The 21,625-nt window shown below is 43.8% G+C and overlaps 2 protein-coding genes across 2 annotated transcripts; one reads left to right on the forward strand and one right to left on the reverse strand.

The window, feature by feature from the left end:
• The first annotated feature begins 121 nt into the window (after positions 1-121).
• On the forward strand, positions 122-8,340 carry TXNDC17 (thioredoxin domain containing 17). Its single transcript, XM_072138220.1, has 4 exons — positions 122-327; positions 4,210-4,291; positions 6,841-6,916; positions 8,122-8,340. Exons 1-4 carry the CDS (start codon positions 183-185, stop codon positions 8,188-8,190), a joined length of 372 nt encoding a protein of 123 aa, XP_071994321.1. The 5' UTR covers positions 122-182; the 3' UTR covers positions 8,191-8,340.
• Positions 8,341-9,099: 759 nt separating this feature from the next.
• MED31 (mediator complex subunit 31) lies at positions 9,100-15,195 on the reverse strand. Its single transcript, XM_072133173.1, has 4 exons — positions 15,058-15,195; positions 14,144-14,218; positions 12,581-12,677; positions 9,100-10,026 (listed from the first exon to the last, which is right to left on the reverse strand). Exons 1-4 carry the CDS (start codon positions 15,080-15,082, stop codon positions 9,834-9,836), a joined length of 390 nt encoding a protein of 129 aa, XP_071989274.1. The 5' UTR covers positions 15,083-15,195; the 3' UTR covers positions 9,100-9,833.
• Positions 15,196-21,625: the final 6,430 nt, after the last annotated feature.

Here is a 21,625-nt window from a genome sequence, read left to right on the forward strand (position 1 = left end):
TGCGCATGTTGTTTGTTGAAAATATAAGTCATTTATCTTACTACGTGTAGAAAAAAATAAAAGTATATGTTGTCTGCCCTTAATTACCTCAGTAAAGATGGCCGCCCGCGCTTCATAGACATGTAGGAAGCCGCCCCCTTCCGGGTTCATTCAGTGTTGCAGTGAGTCCAGTGTCAGCAGTCATGGCGAGTTACACAGAAGTGAAGGTGCACGGATATGAGGAGTACGACAAGGAGGTGGAGAGGCATCAGGGGAAGCCGCTGTACGCCTTGTTCTGTGGTGATAAGGATGAGCAGGGGGTGAGCTGGTGCCCGGACTGTGTACGAGGTACTAACATGTTATAACTTCCACTATAGGGGGGGCTCTGCTGACATATGGGGGTCTAACATTGACCTCAGGACCAAACTTCACTCTGAAATTGGCTCATGATGGTGACTAAGTTTTACTACTATAAATCAGTTATCTGAATGAGGTTTCGCCAACACCGCGATTTCATGAAATAACAATCAGCAGGGGCGTAACTTGAGGGGGCGCCCGGGCCCAAGAGGTTTAGGGGGCCCATAAGGTGTCATATGAGAAGGCTATTACTATAAACCATACATTATAGTCGGGGTCTGGCACAGACTTTGCACTGGGGCCCGTCAGCTTCTAGTTACGCCACTGACAATCAGATGAATAAGAGACTTGTAAACTTCCGCAGCTTCTCCTTCTGATGTCTTTTGTATGATTGGGAAAGTCATTTCTTATAAAACCTCATGTACAGAGACCCAGTGATGTGATGTGAAGAGACCCAAGCCTTCCCGTTCCCCTATCTGTACACATGGGGGAATAGCAGGGGGATTACCGCTGCGGTAAATTTTGCGAGCATCAAAAACCAACCAAAGTCGCCTGGATACTGATGCATTTTATTTCCGCACCTTCATCCACAGCAGGAATAAACCTGTCACTTATCTGCCGCAGGTCAGAAATCCCCAGCAGCAAGGTGTTACTTCTTGTAGTAGTCGTGGGATTGTCATTAATTCCCGACACCACTGTTCACATATCCATATTGTGTGTGGAAAAAAAAGCACCCCATGTTTACATGTTTTTTTTTTTTTTTTTTTTTGTTCAGTATTGACTGTTTTTCAACCATTACCTGTTTCTAGTTAAAAAAAATATATATATGAAAAGTGCAGTGTGTGCTATACCATAAGAATACAATGACAACACAAGTTACTTCCTCCATTCCGCCACTACGTCAGTGAATATGGTCAGTTTGTGAAGGAGAAGTTGTTACATTCCCTTATTTTATTTTTTTTTGTATATTTTTGCAACATATGTGTTTTATATATTTGTATATTATACTTATTTTTGTATCTTTGCCAAAAGCATTGTAAGGCTACCGGCATAGCAAGGCATAGAACAGGCTGGTAAATGATGTCACTAGCTTGGTCAAACCCTTGAATGGTCACATGATTGTGTTATCCAACAACGGACTCACAATTACGGATCGCACTCGGATGACAGAGGTGTAATAATAATGATAATCTTTATTCTGTAGCGCTTTACAAATCATAGGGGACAAATACAAATATAATAAAACGTGACAGAGCACAAACATTCGTATGGAACAAGAGGAGTGAGGTCCCTGCTCGCAAGAGCTTGCAGTTTATGAGGAAGAGTGGGGTGACACGAGGTAAAAGAATATTTAATGGTCAAGCCATTCTTCTTAAGGGAATAGAACAAAATATAATAGATGGAATTGCTGTCGCTTGAACCACTCAGCCGTCATCTTATATACCAGGTCCAGGGTGAATGGGACTGCAGAGAAGTCTGGTGCCTGTTGGTTGCTGGATAACAGATGGAGGACACAGGACGGGTTGGTAAAAGAGTTAAAACTTCATGCAGTTAATGAGTGTTATAGGCTTGCCTAAAGAAATGGGTTCTAAGAGCACGTTTTCACGTTCCAATAGACTTTGATGGGAGGGCAGAGCCGCAAACACATTCTATGAGTTTTATGGTTTGGGCAGTCGTGTTATACACAGGGAAACCACAGCCGTAGCTAGGAGGTGATAGATAGACATGGGGACATGCAAAAGACATTGAATTAACAGATAATAAGGGTCCATAAACATTGCTTGTGTGTATTAAGCTTTTACTCTTTAGTAACTCTTCTACTAATGTTTTGCTCTTAGAGAAAGAGTCAAAGTTCCCGTTGCCCGACCAAGTTCAATCATTTGTGGAATGTCAGCGCTGAGTATATCTTTCTATCTTTTTTTATCAGAACATGTTGTAAAATGGGAACGCTGTGTATTCTGGTCCTTAAAGAGGACAGTTTACCTCCATAATCTCTAATTCTTAGCATCCTTTAAAGCAGCGGACCCCAACCACCGGCCCAAGAACTTGCCTCCAGCTCTCCTTGCAGCACCTCTTCTTCCAAAGGCTCTGCCTTCTACTTTTCACTGTTTTCTGGCAGTGCAGGGAGGCACATCTGTGCCCCTCTGCCTGATCACTGTGCCCCTCTGCCTGATCACTGTGCCCCTCTGCCTGATCACTGTGCCCCTCTGCCTGATCACTGTGCCCCTCTGCCTGATCACTGTGCCCCTCTGCCTGATCACTGTGCCCCTCTGCCTGATCACTGTGCCCCTCTGCCTGATCACTGTGCCCGGACAGAGAACATAAATGTTCCTCTGCCCACTCTGCCAGGAAGACGAGGGCGAAAAAGCCCAAGTATTATTTTAATAAAGGGGCATTATATTTAAGGGGGCTCTGCTGTGGACATTTTATTGAAGGGTAGAAGCTGCATTCCCCACACTAGGCTTATACTTGAGTCAAGTTTTCAGTTTATTTTATGGTATAATTAGGTGCCTCAACTTATACTTGAGTATGTATAGTATATATTTTTATTTTCCGCATTGAAAAGGCCAAAAACAAGGGGACAATATAGGTATGTGTGGGAGGCTATAGAAAAAGGGGTATTATAATGTCCCCTTTTCTGTAGCCACTTCTTATAAAGACAGAAAACGGAGCATGAGGGGCTACAAAAAGAGGGAGGAGCAAATTTTAGACTGGGGGCTGGGAGAAATGGCACATTATATGGGTTGAGGTTAGCTATGGGGTATTTTCCCAGGCACACAATTTTTTTTTTCAGGGACCAAGGTAAGCGGGTTATCCGACCGGTTCTTGCAGAAAAACTTTAGGTACAGCCAGTCCCTGAATACAGAAAGGTTGGGGACCACTATTTTAAAAGAAATCGACCATAAAAATCCATCATGACAAACCAGGGGCACTTACTCTTAGATCCAGGCACTGTGGTAATCTTCTTATATTTGTTATCCATGGCTGCCTTCCTTCTAAAATCGGCTTTTAAAATTATGCTAATAACACATAAGGGATCTAGGGGGTGTTTTTTCAGAGCCCTTCTATGCTGCAGCTTAACAGGCTGGTGAAATGAGTTGATTAGTTGTTCATGGCCTCCTTCCTTCTAAAATTATGCTAATGAGTCTGAAGGACTACCTTTGCCCCTCTGCGATCTGGCTTTACGGTCTGTTACAATGTCTCACAGTGTAACAATCTGTAAAGCTGGATCATACAGGGGCAAAGGTAGTCCTTCAGACTCATTACCATCATTTTAGATGGAAGGAGGCCATGGATAACAAAAATAAGAAGATTAATACAGTCACAGGTGCCTGAATCTGTCAGTAAGTGTCCCTGGTTTATCATGCTGGATCTTCATGGTAGATTTTCTCTCATATTCCCTTGATATCAGGGCTGCTGAAAGTTCCTGTTGGGTTCATACGCAAGATTTTTTATTCACATGATTTCAGTCTCACGAAACTTTTTAGGTTTGTTGCGCCTGCACAAAGGTCCTCACTTTTTTCCAACAAACGACGGCCCCTTTCGGGTTTGTCATAGGACTGATGTGCTGCAGAGTTTACGCTTGTAGAGACATATCATCACATCTCATCTACACCCGGCAAGAATAATTTGCACTGATCCACCAGACAACTTACTAAGATTGTGTTGGATCCTTGTGCTGCATATCCCTATATTAGGGAGGTCCTGTGTATGTCTGTCAGTGGTCCAGCTGTGAGGGGCAGATGCTTCTACTGCTGCTATCACCACATGAGTATAAAGGAGGCTGCACTACGCCCTGGCCGCTGTGTACTGTGTCATGTGTGTTTTCCGCTCTAATTGAGCTCATTACTTAATCTGCGTTTTGTTTTCTAGCTGAGCCGATTGTACGAAAGGCGCTGCCACATCTTCCTGAAGGGTCTGTATTCATATACTGCCAGGTTGGAGAGCGAACCTAGTAAGTAATATCATATGGCTACTGCCTGGTATCTATAGACTTTGGGTGGATATCATATTGTATATTGCTGTATTTGAGATGGCATTGCCTGCACCCACAATGATGCCAGATCTGCCCCCTAAATGTATTATACTTATCATGAATCTAAATTTACTGAACATGTAAAGGCAAAGAAGGAAAAAATGGGGGGTCAGAATGATAGACGCGCTACATCCAGAATGAGGTGATGAGAATTTTATTGATATTTTGACAACACGTTTCAACACCGTATTGACGTCTTCATCAGGTCAGAGACTATGGTGGTTAAATGACATAAAACAAAACCTAACATACCATGATTAGTAATTAGTAACCATAAAATAGTTAGTAAAAGTGTTAGTAAAGATGGAAGCTAGTCATATCAATGGACTTAAGTAAAAAAAAACTTTTAAATGTACGAGTAGATGAGGGCAAACATACATGTACATGGACATGTACATTAAACTCCTTGGGAAACAACTGAGATTACTAACATTTAGCCTACTTAAAGTAAATCTACCATCAAAATCCATCCTGATAACCCAGGGACACATACTCATAGATCCAGGCCCGTGACTGTGGTAATGGTCTTATATGTGTTATCCATGGCCTCCTGCCTACTAAAATCAACTTGTGAAATTATGCTAATGATCTCATACATTGGGAGGGTGAAGTGATCATGCACAGTTTAACAGCCTATAAAGCTACAGCACGGAGGGCCCTTCTGGCTCATTAGCATAATTTAAAAAGATGATTTTAGTAGGCAGGAGTCCATAGATAACAAATATAAGAAGTTTACCGCAGTCACGGTGCCACGGTTTCCTTTACTTGTAAAAAAAAATGTTAAAAATAGTTCAGCATTCGCCACATTTGAATCCCAAGGTTCACATGGATCATTTCACATTGAATTAATCCTTGCTAACTCATACAGTATCTTCCTAACGAATTAATGTGAAGACTTGCGCCCCCCCCCCCCCCCCCCAGACTTCATATGATGTAGTTAATATGGCGCAGATTTTCCCAATAAGTGATACTGGATAATGTGGATTCCCCATAATTTTGTCTGGATTAGGGCAGGGTGGTCTTTTGGAGAGGTCTCCTTGTGAACTTGCATCACTGGAACCCAATCACTTAGTGAGACACATTTTTAAACAATATTACTGTCTAGTATGTTGGAGCTTTGACATACAGATAAAGGCTCAGCTGTTAAATTGGTTGACTGCTCTTTTACATAAGTTGCCCATGTGCCTTTTGCTGCCTTAATAACAATCCCTGAATGCTCATTAGGTGATTCAGCAGTTCTGCTTTTTACATTTGCGCTGTCTGCAGACTCTCCGTGATTCTTTGTTTACTTATATTTGCAATGATGAATGGGAGGAGCTCCAGCACCAGAGATGTGACTCCACCTGACCCCCCACTCCCTTTTCCTGTGTCTGTCGGTGAGGACAGAGAGTAAAGAGGGAGGCACAGTAGGAGACGTCATTAGGACGGACGGACGGAAGGAGTGAGGGAGAGGAAGTTCTGTATATATGCAGAGGGAAGCATTGTGAGAACGGGCAAAGGCTGAAGCTCTCAATGGAGGCAAAGACATATACATGCGCAGAGACCTGTCTAATGGTACATATTTATTGAAAAGTGGTCAACCCCTTTAAGAAGTAGTGTCTGTGGTCTACCAGCAGATGTGGTGAGATTGGCACTTGGGGTGTGTGATGAATGAAATATACAGCAATGGGGGGCACAGAATTTTTTATGTACATTGATGCACCACAAAAAGCAGAACTCTCCACCACCTCCCCAGCTTTATCCTGAATAAAAGCTGGATAGAGTAATTGACTGCATGGGGGGCGCCTCCTCCCTCCAGAACCCGATGGTTCTCCGGTCTCCTGATATATTAGGTGAAGCCGCCTCACCCTCCAAACTCTCCCTTCTGAAAGTTCGCTGGCTGTAGCAAGTGCAGAGACGCGTGGCAAGAACTACAGAAGGATATATGGCCAATAACTTCATGTGCCAGTTAGAGAAATATGGGCCACCCCAGTCACATATCTGGTACAGTTCTTTCTATGGAGACTAGAGGTCCAGATAGGTCTGATAGCACAAGAAATGTAGTCCTATGACCTCCCATTGAGAAGTTAGAATTCACCCAAGGTCCTGGAACTGGTCCAGGTAGGGGGTGTTCTAGAACCCCCTAGGGGTGGGAGGGGTGTGTCTACACAACCTATAAAAGAAAATCCGCCCTCTGGCCATTGTTCTTGTCCTGGGGGATTATTATTACAACACGTGATCACATTGAAGTGCTGATCATCCGTCCCCATTGGTGCAGCACAAGCTATTTAATTTTTGTTGGATTGCTTACTTATTGTACTCCACTTGTAATGTACACTCTGTCTACTGTACATCTATTCTTGTGTGCATTGTTTTGTCTAGTGTGCCTCCCGAAACCCATGTGTTCATAGGGTCTTTATGAAAACCAATATGATGATAGTAAGTTACAGTCTTCAGTATGTGACCAGAGATCGCATCTTGTTTTCCAGTTGGAAAGATTCCAAAAATGAGTTCAAAAGAATCCTAAAGCTAACAGGAGTTCCCACTCTTCTAAAGGTCGGATCGGTAAGTCTTCTGCCTACAATCAGAGATGAGCCAGATCATAACAGCTCTCCATCCAGCCAATAATCCATTATGTAACAAGATTTCTGGGAAGGAGTGGACTTAATATGCATTTTGTACGCCCCAAGGTTTCTTTATCGTGGTCTGCAGCGATGACTCTACTCATGATATCCTTGCTTTAATGTTCATTAACAGTAAAGGTTTATAGCAAATAATGTAACATAATGCCTTTTGGACCACCCAGAAGCTGGAAACTAAACGCGTCCTGTGACATTATTTGCTATAAGGCTTTTCTGCAAGAATATCCCTGAAAATATTCCAATACACACAGATCCATGTGCACCGCACTAGGGTGATGTCTTTTACCACTTACATCTAGTGATGCCTTTGACAAGTCCCCATAAAACCAATCGTGTACCGGTAACTGTCACAGCCTGAGCTCCCAAACATACTGGAGGACATTTACATAAAGTGTCGGTGTCTGCATTGGCTTTGTTACCGACCTGCTCTCGGAAAGAAGATACACATTTAATATTGTGGAGCTGTGCACGTACATTTCTGGTGTAAAATCTGTCCCAGTGCAAAAGCACTGTTTTGTGTCCCTGTTAGACCAAATTTCTTTTGGTCTACTTTCCACCGATTTCCACTCCGCCAAAGCCACGCCCCTTTTCAGAGAAGAGTCGGAGCAGGCGGAAAAAGCCATTTTTTCTGGCGCTGCCAGCTAATAAATAGGTTGGAGAGCAGAACATGCGGTGAGAGCTCCAAAAAAAATAGCGGAAAGACCATAGTAAATGTCCCCCACTGGGTATTTTCTGCATTACACAGGAAGTGCCCACTGGAAACACCAGCATTCAGTGCTGGCCCCAAATGCTGGTGTTTACCTGTTAAATCCTGCGAGTGGGATTTAAATCCTCATTGGTGTGTGGGCACTGCCATTTTGGCAGGATCAGTGCACTGTATCAGATTTTCAGCAAAAAAAAAAAATAATAATCATAATGGGATAGCAGCTGTCAGTGTCACCCCGTGTACCCCATTTTGAGGTTTTAGCGTAGAAGCCATCACAATTCTGCTAGATGTGATATTGTTAGGGGTCTGATAGGTGCCCACTCCTCCCAGCTGTGGTCTTATTAGTGAGGGAATGGGAGTCTATAAAGGGCTTGGTGCGATTAGGAGCTTAAAGTAATACAAAAAATGTATTTTCTTTGCAGCCACAGAAACTAACAGAAGACGAATGTCTCAAGTCTGACCTGATCGAGATGCTGTTCTCCGACGATTGAACACTCTTAGGACAGTGCTTTTTCCATTCACACTGTACACATGGAGGGTCAGTGGTGTCAGAAGAATTACTAATCTAAATCAGATTGAGGATGGACTCCAGGATATTCACCACATTCCAAAGATTTGATCAAAAACTAATAAACCTCCTTCTGGTTATGGCTGCCTGTGTATTACTCTTATATTGCATATTTAGGGTGCACTCACTGTGTCATCTGCAAGAGTCCAAGGGAGATCTGGAACAAATCTCATAGGATGGAACATGGAAAAGAATTATGAAATAATGCCCGAAACTATGGTGGAGTTGTTGCATAGAATTTCATAACTATTTTGTTCAGAAAACCTTCCTCTGTATTACAATTAGAGGGTTGTCCCTTTATTCGAAAATAAGTGGTAGCATATTTTTTTTCCCCCCTGCCCTTTGCCCCCGTCTGTGAACCTAGAAATACAATCCTTAGGAACCTCGCAACAGGAATTGACATTTCTACCTCATAACAGGTTCCAATCAACGGTCTTTTCTATCATGGGTTTTCTATCTCCCCCTCCCCCCCATGGCCTGACCCCTATAGAACTTGATGGTACCTGCTGGGAGGGAGCCAGGTATTCTTATAAAAAAAATATGCATATGGAAGATTGTTAAAAGTTGTACGCTCATGATAGCAGAGGCTATTGAACATTGCCGTCAGGTAGGAGGATCACAACCCCCATTTTATGGAGAGGAATGTCCGGCTGATGAGGTAAAAGACAGGAGGCTTAACTTTACATATCAAGAAAGCAGAGCAGAACTATTAATGATGTATATTGGTAAATTACCTAATATCCTGCCCCCCACACACATTACAGAAACATGAGGTAAAGTGGTCAATCCCTTTAATAACAAATATCTGTAGAACAAGGACCAAGACAGTAGATAATATGAAACATCCTTTATTTCCAAACATACTCCACATTTCTGTAGATTATCTATAAATAAGAAAAATGTTATACAAAAGGTAAATGCTAATGTAACAATGAATTTATTAGAGACAAGATGGAACTAAATTCTCTCGCATGGTTTAAGGAGATGTGTATCCCTATTAAAGTTCTGTACAGCAGCAGCACGACCCGATGTGCAGGGAATTGCAGCTGAGTGAAGATGCACTAAAGAGAGCAGCATGGCCGGGACATCACAGTGCAGCTACAGCAGTCCCATCACTCCCAGAGGTCTGAACCCCCCCCCCCCCCCAAATTATATATTACAATATTTCTGCATTTTGTTTCCCCGAACCAAGGCTTAAGTACTTTGATGAGAGATCTCTATGTTCCTAACAAGCACCATTCACACTGTGCAGAGACAGGGGCATTTTTCTTCAATTTTTTTTTAGATGATCCTTTAACCTGAGACAGAACCTCAGGTCGCTGACCATACGTTTCACAAATCATCCAGACTCTGATCCAAAAATTCTTCTCACTCTCCACAACAAATTTTAATTTTTGCCATCAGAATGAGGAGTAATTCTATGTACAGCCCATGGCCATTATGTATCTTATACTTGTGCACAGTCGATTCCTCCTATCTGAGGAGCGTGAGAGATGTGATAGATCATGAGAAGGTTACGGGCAGAAGTCCCGCTGTGTATAGTCCGTGACGCTCTGCAGCGGGCTCTTATTTCCCCATAGTGTTGTTCTGTGGCTGCTGCTCGGCCAGCGCCTGCTGCAGCCTCATCCTCTTGCGGGAGTAGTGCTGCCAGTGTAAGATCTGCTGCTCGTCTATAAACTTGGCACACTGGGCGTTCACCAGCTCCTTGCGGAAGTGTTCGTATTGCAGTAACTCCAGCATGTGCAGGCATTGTGGGTATCTGGGGGCACAACCAAAGTACAGCTGTTACCGGCAGAATAGGACATTAGATATCAGAGTCCCATATGTCTGCACATCTACAATCAGGCTACCTCCTGCTCCCTGCCGAGGAGCTAGGGGAGAGCACGACCAGCTTTATCCACATCCCGGCTCTTTGACATCGCAGGTTAGCTCCTACCTCCTCGGCCGGGGAGTTTGTGCAGAATAAATAAAAGTCCACCAATAATAATAAGAGGTGCTCGGGCAATGTAACCCTGGGCGCCTCTGGTCATTTACATATTTTTTTAAAAAAGTATTTATCTTAGCCATTTATACACTAAAAAAATATCACCCATTTATCTTTAAAAAAAAATCTCTTACAAAGTCTGGATAATACGAGGAGAAAAAAAAAATTCATATTTTGCCTTAGAGGAGTCAAGTTTGAGGCTGCATGGGTAGTGTCACTCCAGCCCAATCTTCAGAACCATTCTGTGTGTCATATTAAAGATGAGAATCCCATCCTTCAGATCACATCAGGCTTCCAGCTCTGAGAGCTACAGAACTGAAAATACAGACAGTTAAAAGGACATCTACCACCAGGATGAAGGATTGTAAACCAAGCACACTGACATACTGGTGTGTGCCCACTCTGGCAGGATCTGCTCTTCTTTTAGCTTCTTATCTCCTTTAGCTTTAGAATTATGCAAATGAGCCTCAGGGGATCAGAGTTAATTTAACAGCTATGGGCCTGGAGCCCCTCAGCCTCATATGCATAATTTTTAAAGCCTTTCTTTTAAATAATAACAAGAGCATAAGGAGCTTAAAGAAAAGGGGATCTGCAAGCAAGTGTGCTTGGTTTACAAACCTTTATCCTGGTGGTAAATTCCCTTTAACCCCTTAACGCTCTGCGCCGTAGCTCTACGGCGCAGAGGTATAAGGGATGTATGAAGAGGGCTCACGGGCTGAGTCCTCTTCATACAGAGGTGGGGGTTTTTGCATTTTGCACAAAACCCCCACCGCTAATAACCGCGGTCGGTGCTTGCACCGATCGCGGCTATTAACCCTCTAAACGCCGCCCGCAAAGTCGCGGGCGGCGTTTAAAAGACGGCGGCGCGCGGGCGCCGCCATCTTTTTTTCGAACCCCACGCCCCCGAACGTCATCGGGGGGCGGCGATCGGTTACCATGGTAGCCTCGGGTCTTCTCTTGACACGAGGCTACATGGTTTATGCAGGTTCGTTACAATGAGCCAGTGGCTCATTGTAATGTAAGACCTGCAAAAACGCCATATATTGCAATACAGAAGTATTGCAGTATATGGTAGGAGCGATCTGATCATCTAGGGTTATTGTACCCTAGATGGTCTAAAAAATAGTGAAAAAAAAAAGAAAAAAAAAAGTTTAAAAAATAAAAAAAATTAATAAAATATTAAAAGTTCAAATCACCCCCCTTTCCCTAGAACGGATATAAAACATAACAAACAGTAAAAATCACAGACATATTAGGTATCGCCGCGTCCCAAAATGCCCGATCTATCAAAATATAAAAACGGTTACGGCCGGCGGTGACCTCCGAGGCGGGAAATGGCGCCCAAATGTCCGAAATGCGACTTTTACACCTTTTTACATAACATAAAAAATGAAATAAAAAATGATCAAAATGTCGCACAGACCTCAAAATGTTAGCAATGAAAACGTCGCCTCATTTCGCAAAAAATGACCCCTCACACATTTCCGTGCGCCAAAGTATGAAAAAGTTATTAGCGTCAGAAGATGGCAAACATTTTTTTTCTTTTTTGTACACATTCGTTTAATTTTTGAAAATGTATTTTAACACAATAAAACCTATATAAATTTGGTATCACCGCGATCGCACCGAACCAAAGAATAAAGTAGGCGTGTTATTTGGAGCGAAGAGTGAAAGTCGTAAAAACTGAGCCCACAAGAACGTGACGCACGTGCGGTTTTTTTTCAATTTTTCCACATTTGGAATTTTTTTTCAGCTTCGCAGTGCACGGCATGTTAAAATAAATAACATTACGGGAAAGTAAAATTTGTTACGCACAAAATAAGCCCTCACACAGGTCTGTACACGTAAAAATGAAAAAGTTATGGATTTTTGAAGTTGGAGAGCGAGAAATGAGCCGGAAAACCCTCCGTCCTTAAGGGGTTAAAGTTGTAAATATCAGCTGCAGAGTTATTTTTCACATAACTTAAAAAAAAAAAAAAAAAATGATGGATTTCACATAAAAGTGACATTTTATATGGGGAAAAATATAGAGCAAATAATAATTAGGGAGACATTTATGAGCCCCAAAATTTCAGCTTTTTCAGCAAGCCTTTATGTACACAAACGTTTGTTATGGTGATGAGCTAGCCATACAAAATGCGGCTAACCCACGGCCCCCACACAGCCTTCTATTAGGCACGGTACAGAAAGCCGGACTTATTCAATCGACTTGTGTAAGTGGTGCTCACACTCATGTCATACGGACTGCAAACAACGTCACACGCCACGCAATACATACACAGTTGTGTACACGAGGCCTAAGCCACATATCCAGACATTTCTGACTTACTTTAAATATTTGGCATAGTCTGGATCCTTCCAATACAGTAAATATTTTAGGTAATTCACAAATGCTTTATCCTTGAAGTATCCTCTTTGCGCTAGAACTGGTGGGAAAAAAAAAACATGATCAACACTAGATGGCGCTTGATTTATTCAGCGATATCAGCAGTCAACTTAAATTACAGCACAATCCGTTTTACCATTTTTGTTTGGGAAAAACATTAATAATAATAATTCCTTTATTTATATAGCGCACACAGATTCTGCAGCGCTGCACAGAGCTTGCCAAATTGGTCCCTGTCCCCATTGGGGCTCACAATCTAATCATCCTACCATTATGTTTTTGGAGTGTGGGAGGAAACCCACGCAAACACGGAGAGAACATAAAAACTCTTTGCAGATGTTGACCCCCGGGACTTGAACCCAGGATCCCAGCGCTGCAAGGCTGTAATGCTACCCACTAAGCCAGCGTGCATTGGTGCGGGAAGTACTGTTTTTGACTTCAAAATGCCCCCCCGATGATACTACTGCCTACGCCTGATAGGGATTGAAGTAGAATTGCAGGGGTTTTGTGGTAAAACCATGCATTCATATTTGGAAACAGGCAAACACAAGGCGTGTTCACAAACAAAGAAAAGAAAAAAAAAAAAAAAAACACAGGCAAAATGCTGATAAGAAAAGCACGCCAAAAAGTGATAAATCCCCCTCCAACGTGTGTCACATTTGTCAAGCTGCCTATAGCCCCCAAGATAAATCATATGATCAAAATACAACTAAAGAGACTTCTAATAGATTGTTAAAACTGGAGTAACTCCAATCTTTATTTTTCCATTGAATGGTCGCAGTTCTACTGTAGTGACAGATCGGCACAGAAGCGTCCGGCCGCTTGGGAGCTTATTGTATCATAACTCAGTGTAACATAAGCCACAGTGATCAGTATACATATGGCGTCTCCAGGCCCCTGTCCACCACATCCAGGCCAAGAATGAAACAACATGGCCGCAGATCTTCGGATTCACTTTGGTGGTTTATATTTTCTCTGTGTGTTTTGGATAGTGTTTGCCTGTCTTTTTCCCATCTGCTTCTTTGGTAATTTATCAATCTCACTTTTTCCTTATGTTAAACATTTTTATTTTATTTTTTTTCAGATTTCATGACAAAAGTGTAAAAAATGTCGCACAAATGTCCCTTTGATGCACAGAGTTCTTGTGTCCCGATATGTTCCAGAGCCGACACTGTACATGTCTGTACTACTTATCAGTAGAAACAAGAACTCTGTGCATTATAAGTCAATATTATGCACTGAATTCAGAGGGATCTGTCTGTGGCCGTCACTTAGAGGGTTAAAATAACCAAACACAGACTGGAGAACTCATTTTGAGGACTTTTGGCTCAGACATTTCGTTGTATTTTTACTTTTGGAACAGGTTTCCAGGTTACACTGGAGAACCACAAGGAAGATAACAGAATTAGTAATCCAGCAGTGCAGACGTGTACATGACTCCCCACAGCGCCCCCCTCCTATGGTCACCACCATACAGACCCCATTATAGCTTCTCCGGACACTTACAGTTCAGATAATTCGGATTTGCCAGACACTGAACAAACTCCAACTCCAGCTGGAAGCGAATTCTTGCTTGTTCCTCTGAGGGAGGGTTTAAAAAAAAAAAAAAAGAAAATCATTAGCATTAAATATAATGGAGACATTTTTATGCATTAGACCCTATTTTATTATTCCCTTAGGGCTACGGAAACTGCTGCGATGCACAGGCTGCATTATAACTGCTAGTTCAAGGGGTTTTCCATTAATATGCTAATCTGGAAAAAAAAAAGGAACACATTCTTATCCCTCTCTGGTAATTGTGGTTTCGGGCCCAGCGCCAGACCAGAAGTTGTGGAGGGTCACTGGACCTGCTTCATCCAATAACTGGCATCCTCAGACACAGGATGTAAGGCTTTTCTTCACTTCCTGTGGTGCCCCACTGTCCAAGGAGGTCACTCATTGGATATAGTGGGTCCCGTGACTCTCCAGAACTTCTAACCAGGTGCAGAAACAAAACTTAAAAGCAGGAAGAAAAGCAGGGCAAGTGTCCCATGTACATGGAAAATACCGCGTCCATTCACTTTTACATGGTGTCAGAGATCACTGGATTATAGGAGTTCCATAGACGGAACTAGGAAGGCTGAGGGTGCATGTACAGAGGGAAGTTGTGGACCCCAATCTGGTGATGGCTGGGGGTGCATGTACAGAGGGAAGTTGTGGACCCCAATCTGGTGATGGCTGGGGGTGCATGTTCCCCTAGAGATCACATATTATCAGCTGATTTGTGTAGGGAGAAAATGATGCACTAACACTAGTGATTAGCAGTCCAGGCTGTAATGTAGGGTTCTAGCAGCATATTCACATCACTGCGGTATCCATCACACTAGTGTTATCATGAGTGTCCAGCGCCGCCTGCTCATAACTACATACATGACACATACCTGTTTCCATAGAGCCGGCCGCCATGTCTGCTCGCACAGCCGCCCTCCGGTGTACAGATACACAACTTCCTGGAGGTGTGACGTAACGGGAAGGGGCGGGGTGCACGCATTAAGGGAGTGAGCGGTTGTCCTCGCGACTGCCACTGCGCATGTGCAGAGAGGATGCCGGGGGGCTGTGCGTGGTTGTACCCTATGTCATGGGGAGGCGGGTCAGCAGTCACGTGATGTAAATCGCGCTCTCAGTGGTAGGGGCTGATGGTACGGGAGGTGTTATACAGATAGGACTGATGTATTTACATGGGACTGCACCTCTGTATGAATACGGATCTATGAAAGAGCTAAGCTGGTATAAAGAAAACCGCAGATCGTGTATAGGCTACAATGGAGCTATATGTATGAAGCTCTGTAATAAATCTGATATACAGCAGGAATATAATAACACAATGCGCTGGAATTACCATAAAATTCCAATTAAATGTACACCAGATCCTGCTATTAGTGTCTAGAAAGGGGAAAAGTCACAATTTCCTGGCTGTATGCAACATTTTCATCCCTTGTCCGCAAATTTTATGCCCCTGGTTGCTGGCTCCGGGGGGCATCACTGTGACTGCTGACTACTGGGGGCACCTGGCACTGTGACTTCTGGCGGGGATCACTGTAACTGCTGACTACTGGGGGCATCACTGTGACTGCTGACTACTGGGGGGCATCACTGTGACTGCTGACTACTGGGGGCATCACTGTTATTGCTGACTGCTGGGGGCATCACTGTGACTGCTGACTACTGGGGGGGATCACTGTGACTGCTGGGGGCATCACTGTGATTGCTGACTACTGGTGGCATCACTGTGACTGCTGACTACTGGGGGCATCACTGTGACTGCTGACTACTGGGGGCATCACTGTGACTGCTGACTACTGGGTGGCATCACTGTGACTGCTGGGGGCATCACTGTGACTGCTGACTACTGGGGGGCATCACTGTGACTGCTGACTACTGGGGGCATCACTGTTACTGCTGACTACTGGGGGCATCACTGTTACTGCTGACTACTGGGGGGATCACAGTGACTGCTGACTACTGGGGGGATCACTGTGACTGCTGACTACTGGGGGAAGCACTGTTACTGCTGACTACTGGGGGCATCACTGTGATTGCTGACTACTGGTGGCATCACTGTGACTGCTGACTACTGGGGGCATCACTGTGACTGCTGACTACTGGGGGCATCACTGTGACTGCTGACTACTGGGTGGCATCACTGTGACTGCTGGGGGCATCACTGTGACTGCTGACTACTGGGGGGCATCACTGTGACTGCTGACTACTGGGGGCATCACTGTTACTGCTGACTACTGGGGGCATCACTGTTACTGCTGACTACTGGGGGGATCACAGTGACTGCTGACTACTGGGGGGATCACTGTGACTGCTGACTACTGGGGGAAGCACTGTTACTGCTGACTACTGGGGGAAGCACTGTGATTGCTGACTACTGGGGGCATCACTGTGACTGCTGACTACTGGGGGGCATCACTGTGACTGCTGACTACTGGGGGCATCACTGTGACTGCTGACTACTGGGGGGGCATCAGTGTGACTGCTGGGGGCATCACTGTGACTGCTGGGGGCATCACTGTGACTGCTGACTACTGGGGGGCATCACTGTGACTGCTGACTACTGGGGGCATCACTGTGACTGCTGACTACTGGGGGCATCACTGTGATTGCTGACTACTGGGGGCATCACTGTGACTGCTGACTACTGGGGGCATCACTGTGACTGCTGACTACTGGGTGGCATCACTGTGACTGCTGGGGGCATCACTGTGACTGCTGGGGGCATCACTGAGACTGCTGGGGGCATCACTGTGACTGCTGACTACTGGGGGGCATCACTGTGACTGCTGACTACTGGGGGGCATCACTGTGACTGCTGACAACTGGGGGGCATCACTGTGACTGCTGACTACTGGGGGGATCACAGTGACTGCTGACTACTGGGGGGGGATCACTGTGACTGTTGACTACTGGGGGAAGCACTGTGACTGTTGACTACTGGGGGAAGCACTGTGACTGCTAGCTACTGGCTGGAACACTGTGACTGCTGACTTCTGGCTGGATCACTGTGACTGGTGACTACTGGGGGCATCACTGTGACTGCTGACTACTGGGGGGATCGCTGTGACTGCTGGCTACTGGGGGGTCACTGTCACTGCTGGCTACAGGGGGCAGATCCTGTGACTACTGGAGCATCCCTGTGACTGCTGACTACTGGGGGCATCACTGTGGCTACAGTGGGTCACTGTGACTCCTGGCCCCTGGGGGCAGGTGCTGTGACTACTGGGGCATCCAATTGACTACTTGGGGCATCACAGTGACTACTGGTTACTCTGGGCAGGTGCTGTGACTACTGGGGGCATCCCATGGCTAAAGAGTGTGTCACTTTGACTACTGGCTACTAGGGGCATCACTGTGGCTACTGGGGGCATTCCTGTGACTGTTGGCTACTCGGAGCATTATGTTGCCTACTGGTGCCTATGGCTACTGGAGGCATAACTGATTCTGGCTACTTGTGGCATTACTGTGACTAAATACAATTGGGATTTATAACAGTAACAAAGTTACAATTATGAAGTAGCTATAAAAGCAATTGTATTGGGGAGGGAGGGGGTCACCAGAACATCGGTCCCGGCATTAGGAATATTGAGAACCACTGCTCTAGGTTATGTTTCCATATAAGTCAATGCTCGATTCATGAAGCCATGTGCCATCTTCTCATAAAGGAGATAAGAATGAATATCTTTATGCCTTCTGTACCACCTGTAAGCCTGTTTTATCCCATACAATCCCTGAAATAATCGTAATTCCAAGTGGTCGTGAACAGGAGCATTTTTGGCAGAGGTGGCATGCACACACTCGCTATAGCCTGTGCCCGTTCAGGACAGAATTGGAGGAGGTGAAAGTGTAATTCTATGCCAGACAGGGCCTAGTGTGCAATTGTACGAGGTGGAGGTTGGAGCCTACAGATATATCCGGAGTGGCAGGGGTTTCATCATAGGCCGGCATATGGTATATAACCCCAATAGTAGACTTTGGTAACCCTTTCACAGCTGGTCCTCAAGGGAGATATGGATAGGGCTCACAGACAGATCTCTCTATAATGTAGCATACACCCGCTGGAATTGGTGCTGGCTTAATCACAGCATTTAACCGATTAGGGTGATGGCACATGTGGCGTTTTGAAAGCGTTTTTGGCCTGTTTTTAAGCAGTCCGTCAAAAAACGCATGCCAAAAACGTGTTCTAGACGCCAAGTGTGCCATCACCCTTAGATAGAAATGACTGCATCAAATATTACAGCTTCTGACTGCAATAGAGGATCAATACATTCACACTGCAATACTGTAGTATATTATATAAGAAATCAGACTACCTATGGTCTTATATACCCTTGGGGACCTAAAATAATTCTAAAGAATAGAAACAGTATAAAAAATATGAAAAAAAGTACAAATTCTAATCACCACTCTTTCCCCAGGACACACATATAAATAAACCATTAAAATCAGAAACATGTTGGGTAACGTCATGTCTCAAAATATGTAATCTATCAAAATATATGAATAAATGTTACGCCGTTTGGGAAAAAAAACACCCAAATTGGCACATTTTTACCATTTGTATTACAATTTGTAATAAAAAAATTATCAGAAGGGTGACAGTAGTCCAAACGGTATAAGTAAAAATATCATCTTGTCCCACTTTGCTCTGCTCCATGCACCAAACTATGGAAACGTTACCAGAACTTGACCATTCAAGATTTTTTTTTTTTTGAAAATTTCTAATTTTTTTTTTTCACAGGTATTAAGTCATTACCAAACTCTGTAAATTTGGTATCTCTATGTGTAATAAATACAGTCTGCACAGAATCTTATTCTCCTTCTCTAGTGCACAGGATGGTGTCGCTATAATGGGTTCTGTCTCTGGTATTGTGGGGCCCTCGCTCCGGGGACACTGTGCCAACAAGAATAACTGCTGACAGGAGAGGCGCAGAGTAAGCCCGGTCTCCTCTGCACGGCTGCACTTGCTGAATAGGATGAATATCTCATTAAGCTACCAGCGCCGCTCTCTCTATCCATTCCGGATATGTGTTTCCCGTTTTTTGTAAATGCTTTCCTCCTATTCATATGAGAGGACTAAATACGTTGTATTCTAAATCCACTGAGATTTTTTTTTTGTCCCACAGTTGACCTGATGAAATCAGTTATTCCTCAAATCAATGATTTTTTTGCCTTCAGGTTAGGTATTATAATAACATTCATACTTTTTGCAGCAGGTGGAGAGCAGAAGTTTGATTTCCAGTGCAGAAAGGCGAAATTAGTAAATGTTACCTGTATCGCCACTAGATGTCACCACGTGTAAGTCCTGCAGCACATCACGATATTTTATATTCATTACATCCTGAATAGATCTGACACAAGGAGCTGCAAAAACAATTTGACTTCTGTATCTTTGTATTGATTCATAACATCTGTGAAGCTGAGAAGACGCTGAATTCACCTGGTGCGTTTCAGTCGGCAGTCTGAACACTGCTCTATTGGCTGGGCGGCTGGATCTCTGCAATCTTTACACTAAACCAGCAAGGGTTAGGATATGAAGAGGCAGGCAGGGCTGTTGGGGGACTGGATTTTTAGGGTTCAATGTCCTGTCTGTGTCTCCATTACAGTTGTGCTTGATCTTTAACTTGGACAAGTTGTTATATAGTCTCATGAATACTTTTCTTGCACAGTTCAGAATTAAATGGGTTGTCTGGCCCCCTACTTAATTTTAACATACATACTGGCCATTAGTATGTGATCAGTGGAGACCTAAGAGCCAGAAGCAGAACTGCAATGTGGCAGCCATTGAATTGAATAGTAGCTGCACTGCGGTCCACTGGCTTGGCCACTACACAGTGGATGGAGGCCTCTGCTTCTGTATCTATCCACTGCACGTGTAATATCCTGGACTTGGGCCGTTACTAAATTTATCACTAGTATTATTGCCCCAGGGATTTAGTGGGACTGATCACCCCATCGGCTTCCCAACTCCGTCACCAAAGCGAACCCGTCACCAGGAATGCCATTTTTAGCTGGTGGCAGGTTCCAATAACCTATTCTATGCTAAATTTAAAAAATGTCTTTGTCAACATTCTGAATCATTTCAGTAGTTCCTATTAGTTTATTTTACATTACCTGGCTCCCTGCCAGTAGAATATAATGTGTCCCAGGGGGAGGGTCAGCTGCAGTCTGTGTGTGCCTGTGTGAGTCTCCTCACTCATACAGCTCCCTCCCCACTTCCTGTTATGTGTATTGAGCAGTCAGGGGAAGGAGGGGGATGGTATGGAGTTTAGGAAAAATGCACACACAGGCTAAAGCTGCTCTTTCCCAAAGACAATACATGCTGCTGGCAGGGAGCCAGGTAATATGAATTAAACTTTTATAAATTACTGATATGATTCAGATGTTAACAAAGGCATTTTTGAAATCAGGTTACAATAGCCAATGCTATGCTATCACCAGCTAAAAATGACAACTGCATATTAAATCCCCTGGCTTAGGCTGCATGGTGCATGGTGCAATACTACCACCAGGTGGCGAGAATAGCATATACCAATGTGCTTCTATAGTTCTATGTTTGTTAACTCAAGTTTCAAATACTTTTAATTACACTAAAATGATTACATATATATATATATATATATATATATATATATATATATATATATATATATATTCCTGAGGTTTTGCAGGCTGTGACTGGCTGGCGGCTTAGAATGTGCCAGAACTGAGAAGGTCATCAATACAAGATCAGTCTGGAGTTCTGGGTATCTCACTCTTGGGATTCGCGCTGTGAACACACAGATTTCTGCATGCTGCTATTCTGTCCTGCTGGTGCAAAAGATCTGATGGCAACCAATTACAATACAGATTTTTTTTTTTTATAGTTGTCCTCCATTTAACACAGTTTTTATAAATCTGCCCCAATTACTTAATAAAAGCCCTATGGGGGTCATTTTATTAGCGGTTTCAATAATGTTTTCGTTTTATAGAACAGTGTGTTACAGATGCAGCAATACCATATATGTGGGGTTTGTATGGTAATTTAACCTTTTTTTTTAATGTTATCTCAATTTTAGATGTTTAGGGGCTTTGGTGGCATTTTTATTGATTTAATTAATATATTTTTTATTTAAAAACATAATTTTTTTTCTCTCACCATGAGACATGAAGCAATCATCTAATTGCTTGTTCATAATAATACCCTGCAATACTAACGGGATAGGGTGCTGATCGTGGGGGCTAAATGCTGCAGTTACTCTGACCGATCCAACCGTGTGTGCTCCACAGAGTGCCGGCTGAAACCTGTTGCAGGTTCAGTTCTGCTGATGAGCTGAACTGACACGTGGTCCTGTACATCGTGGAGCGCTAGGTTTTAATGCTCCATGACGTACCTCTATGCCATGAAGGGGTTAATAAAACTGATGGCAGCGGAGCAAGGAGCCTGCATTACGATGAATAACCCCC

Source organism: Engystomops pustulosus, chromosome 2 (genome assembly GCF_040894005.1).
Source record: "Engystomops pustulosus chromosome 2, aEngPut4.maternal, whole genome shotgun sequence".
NCBI lineage: Eukaryota > Metazoa > Chordata > Amphibia > Anura > Leptodactylidae > Engystomops > Engystomops pustulosus.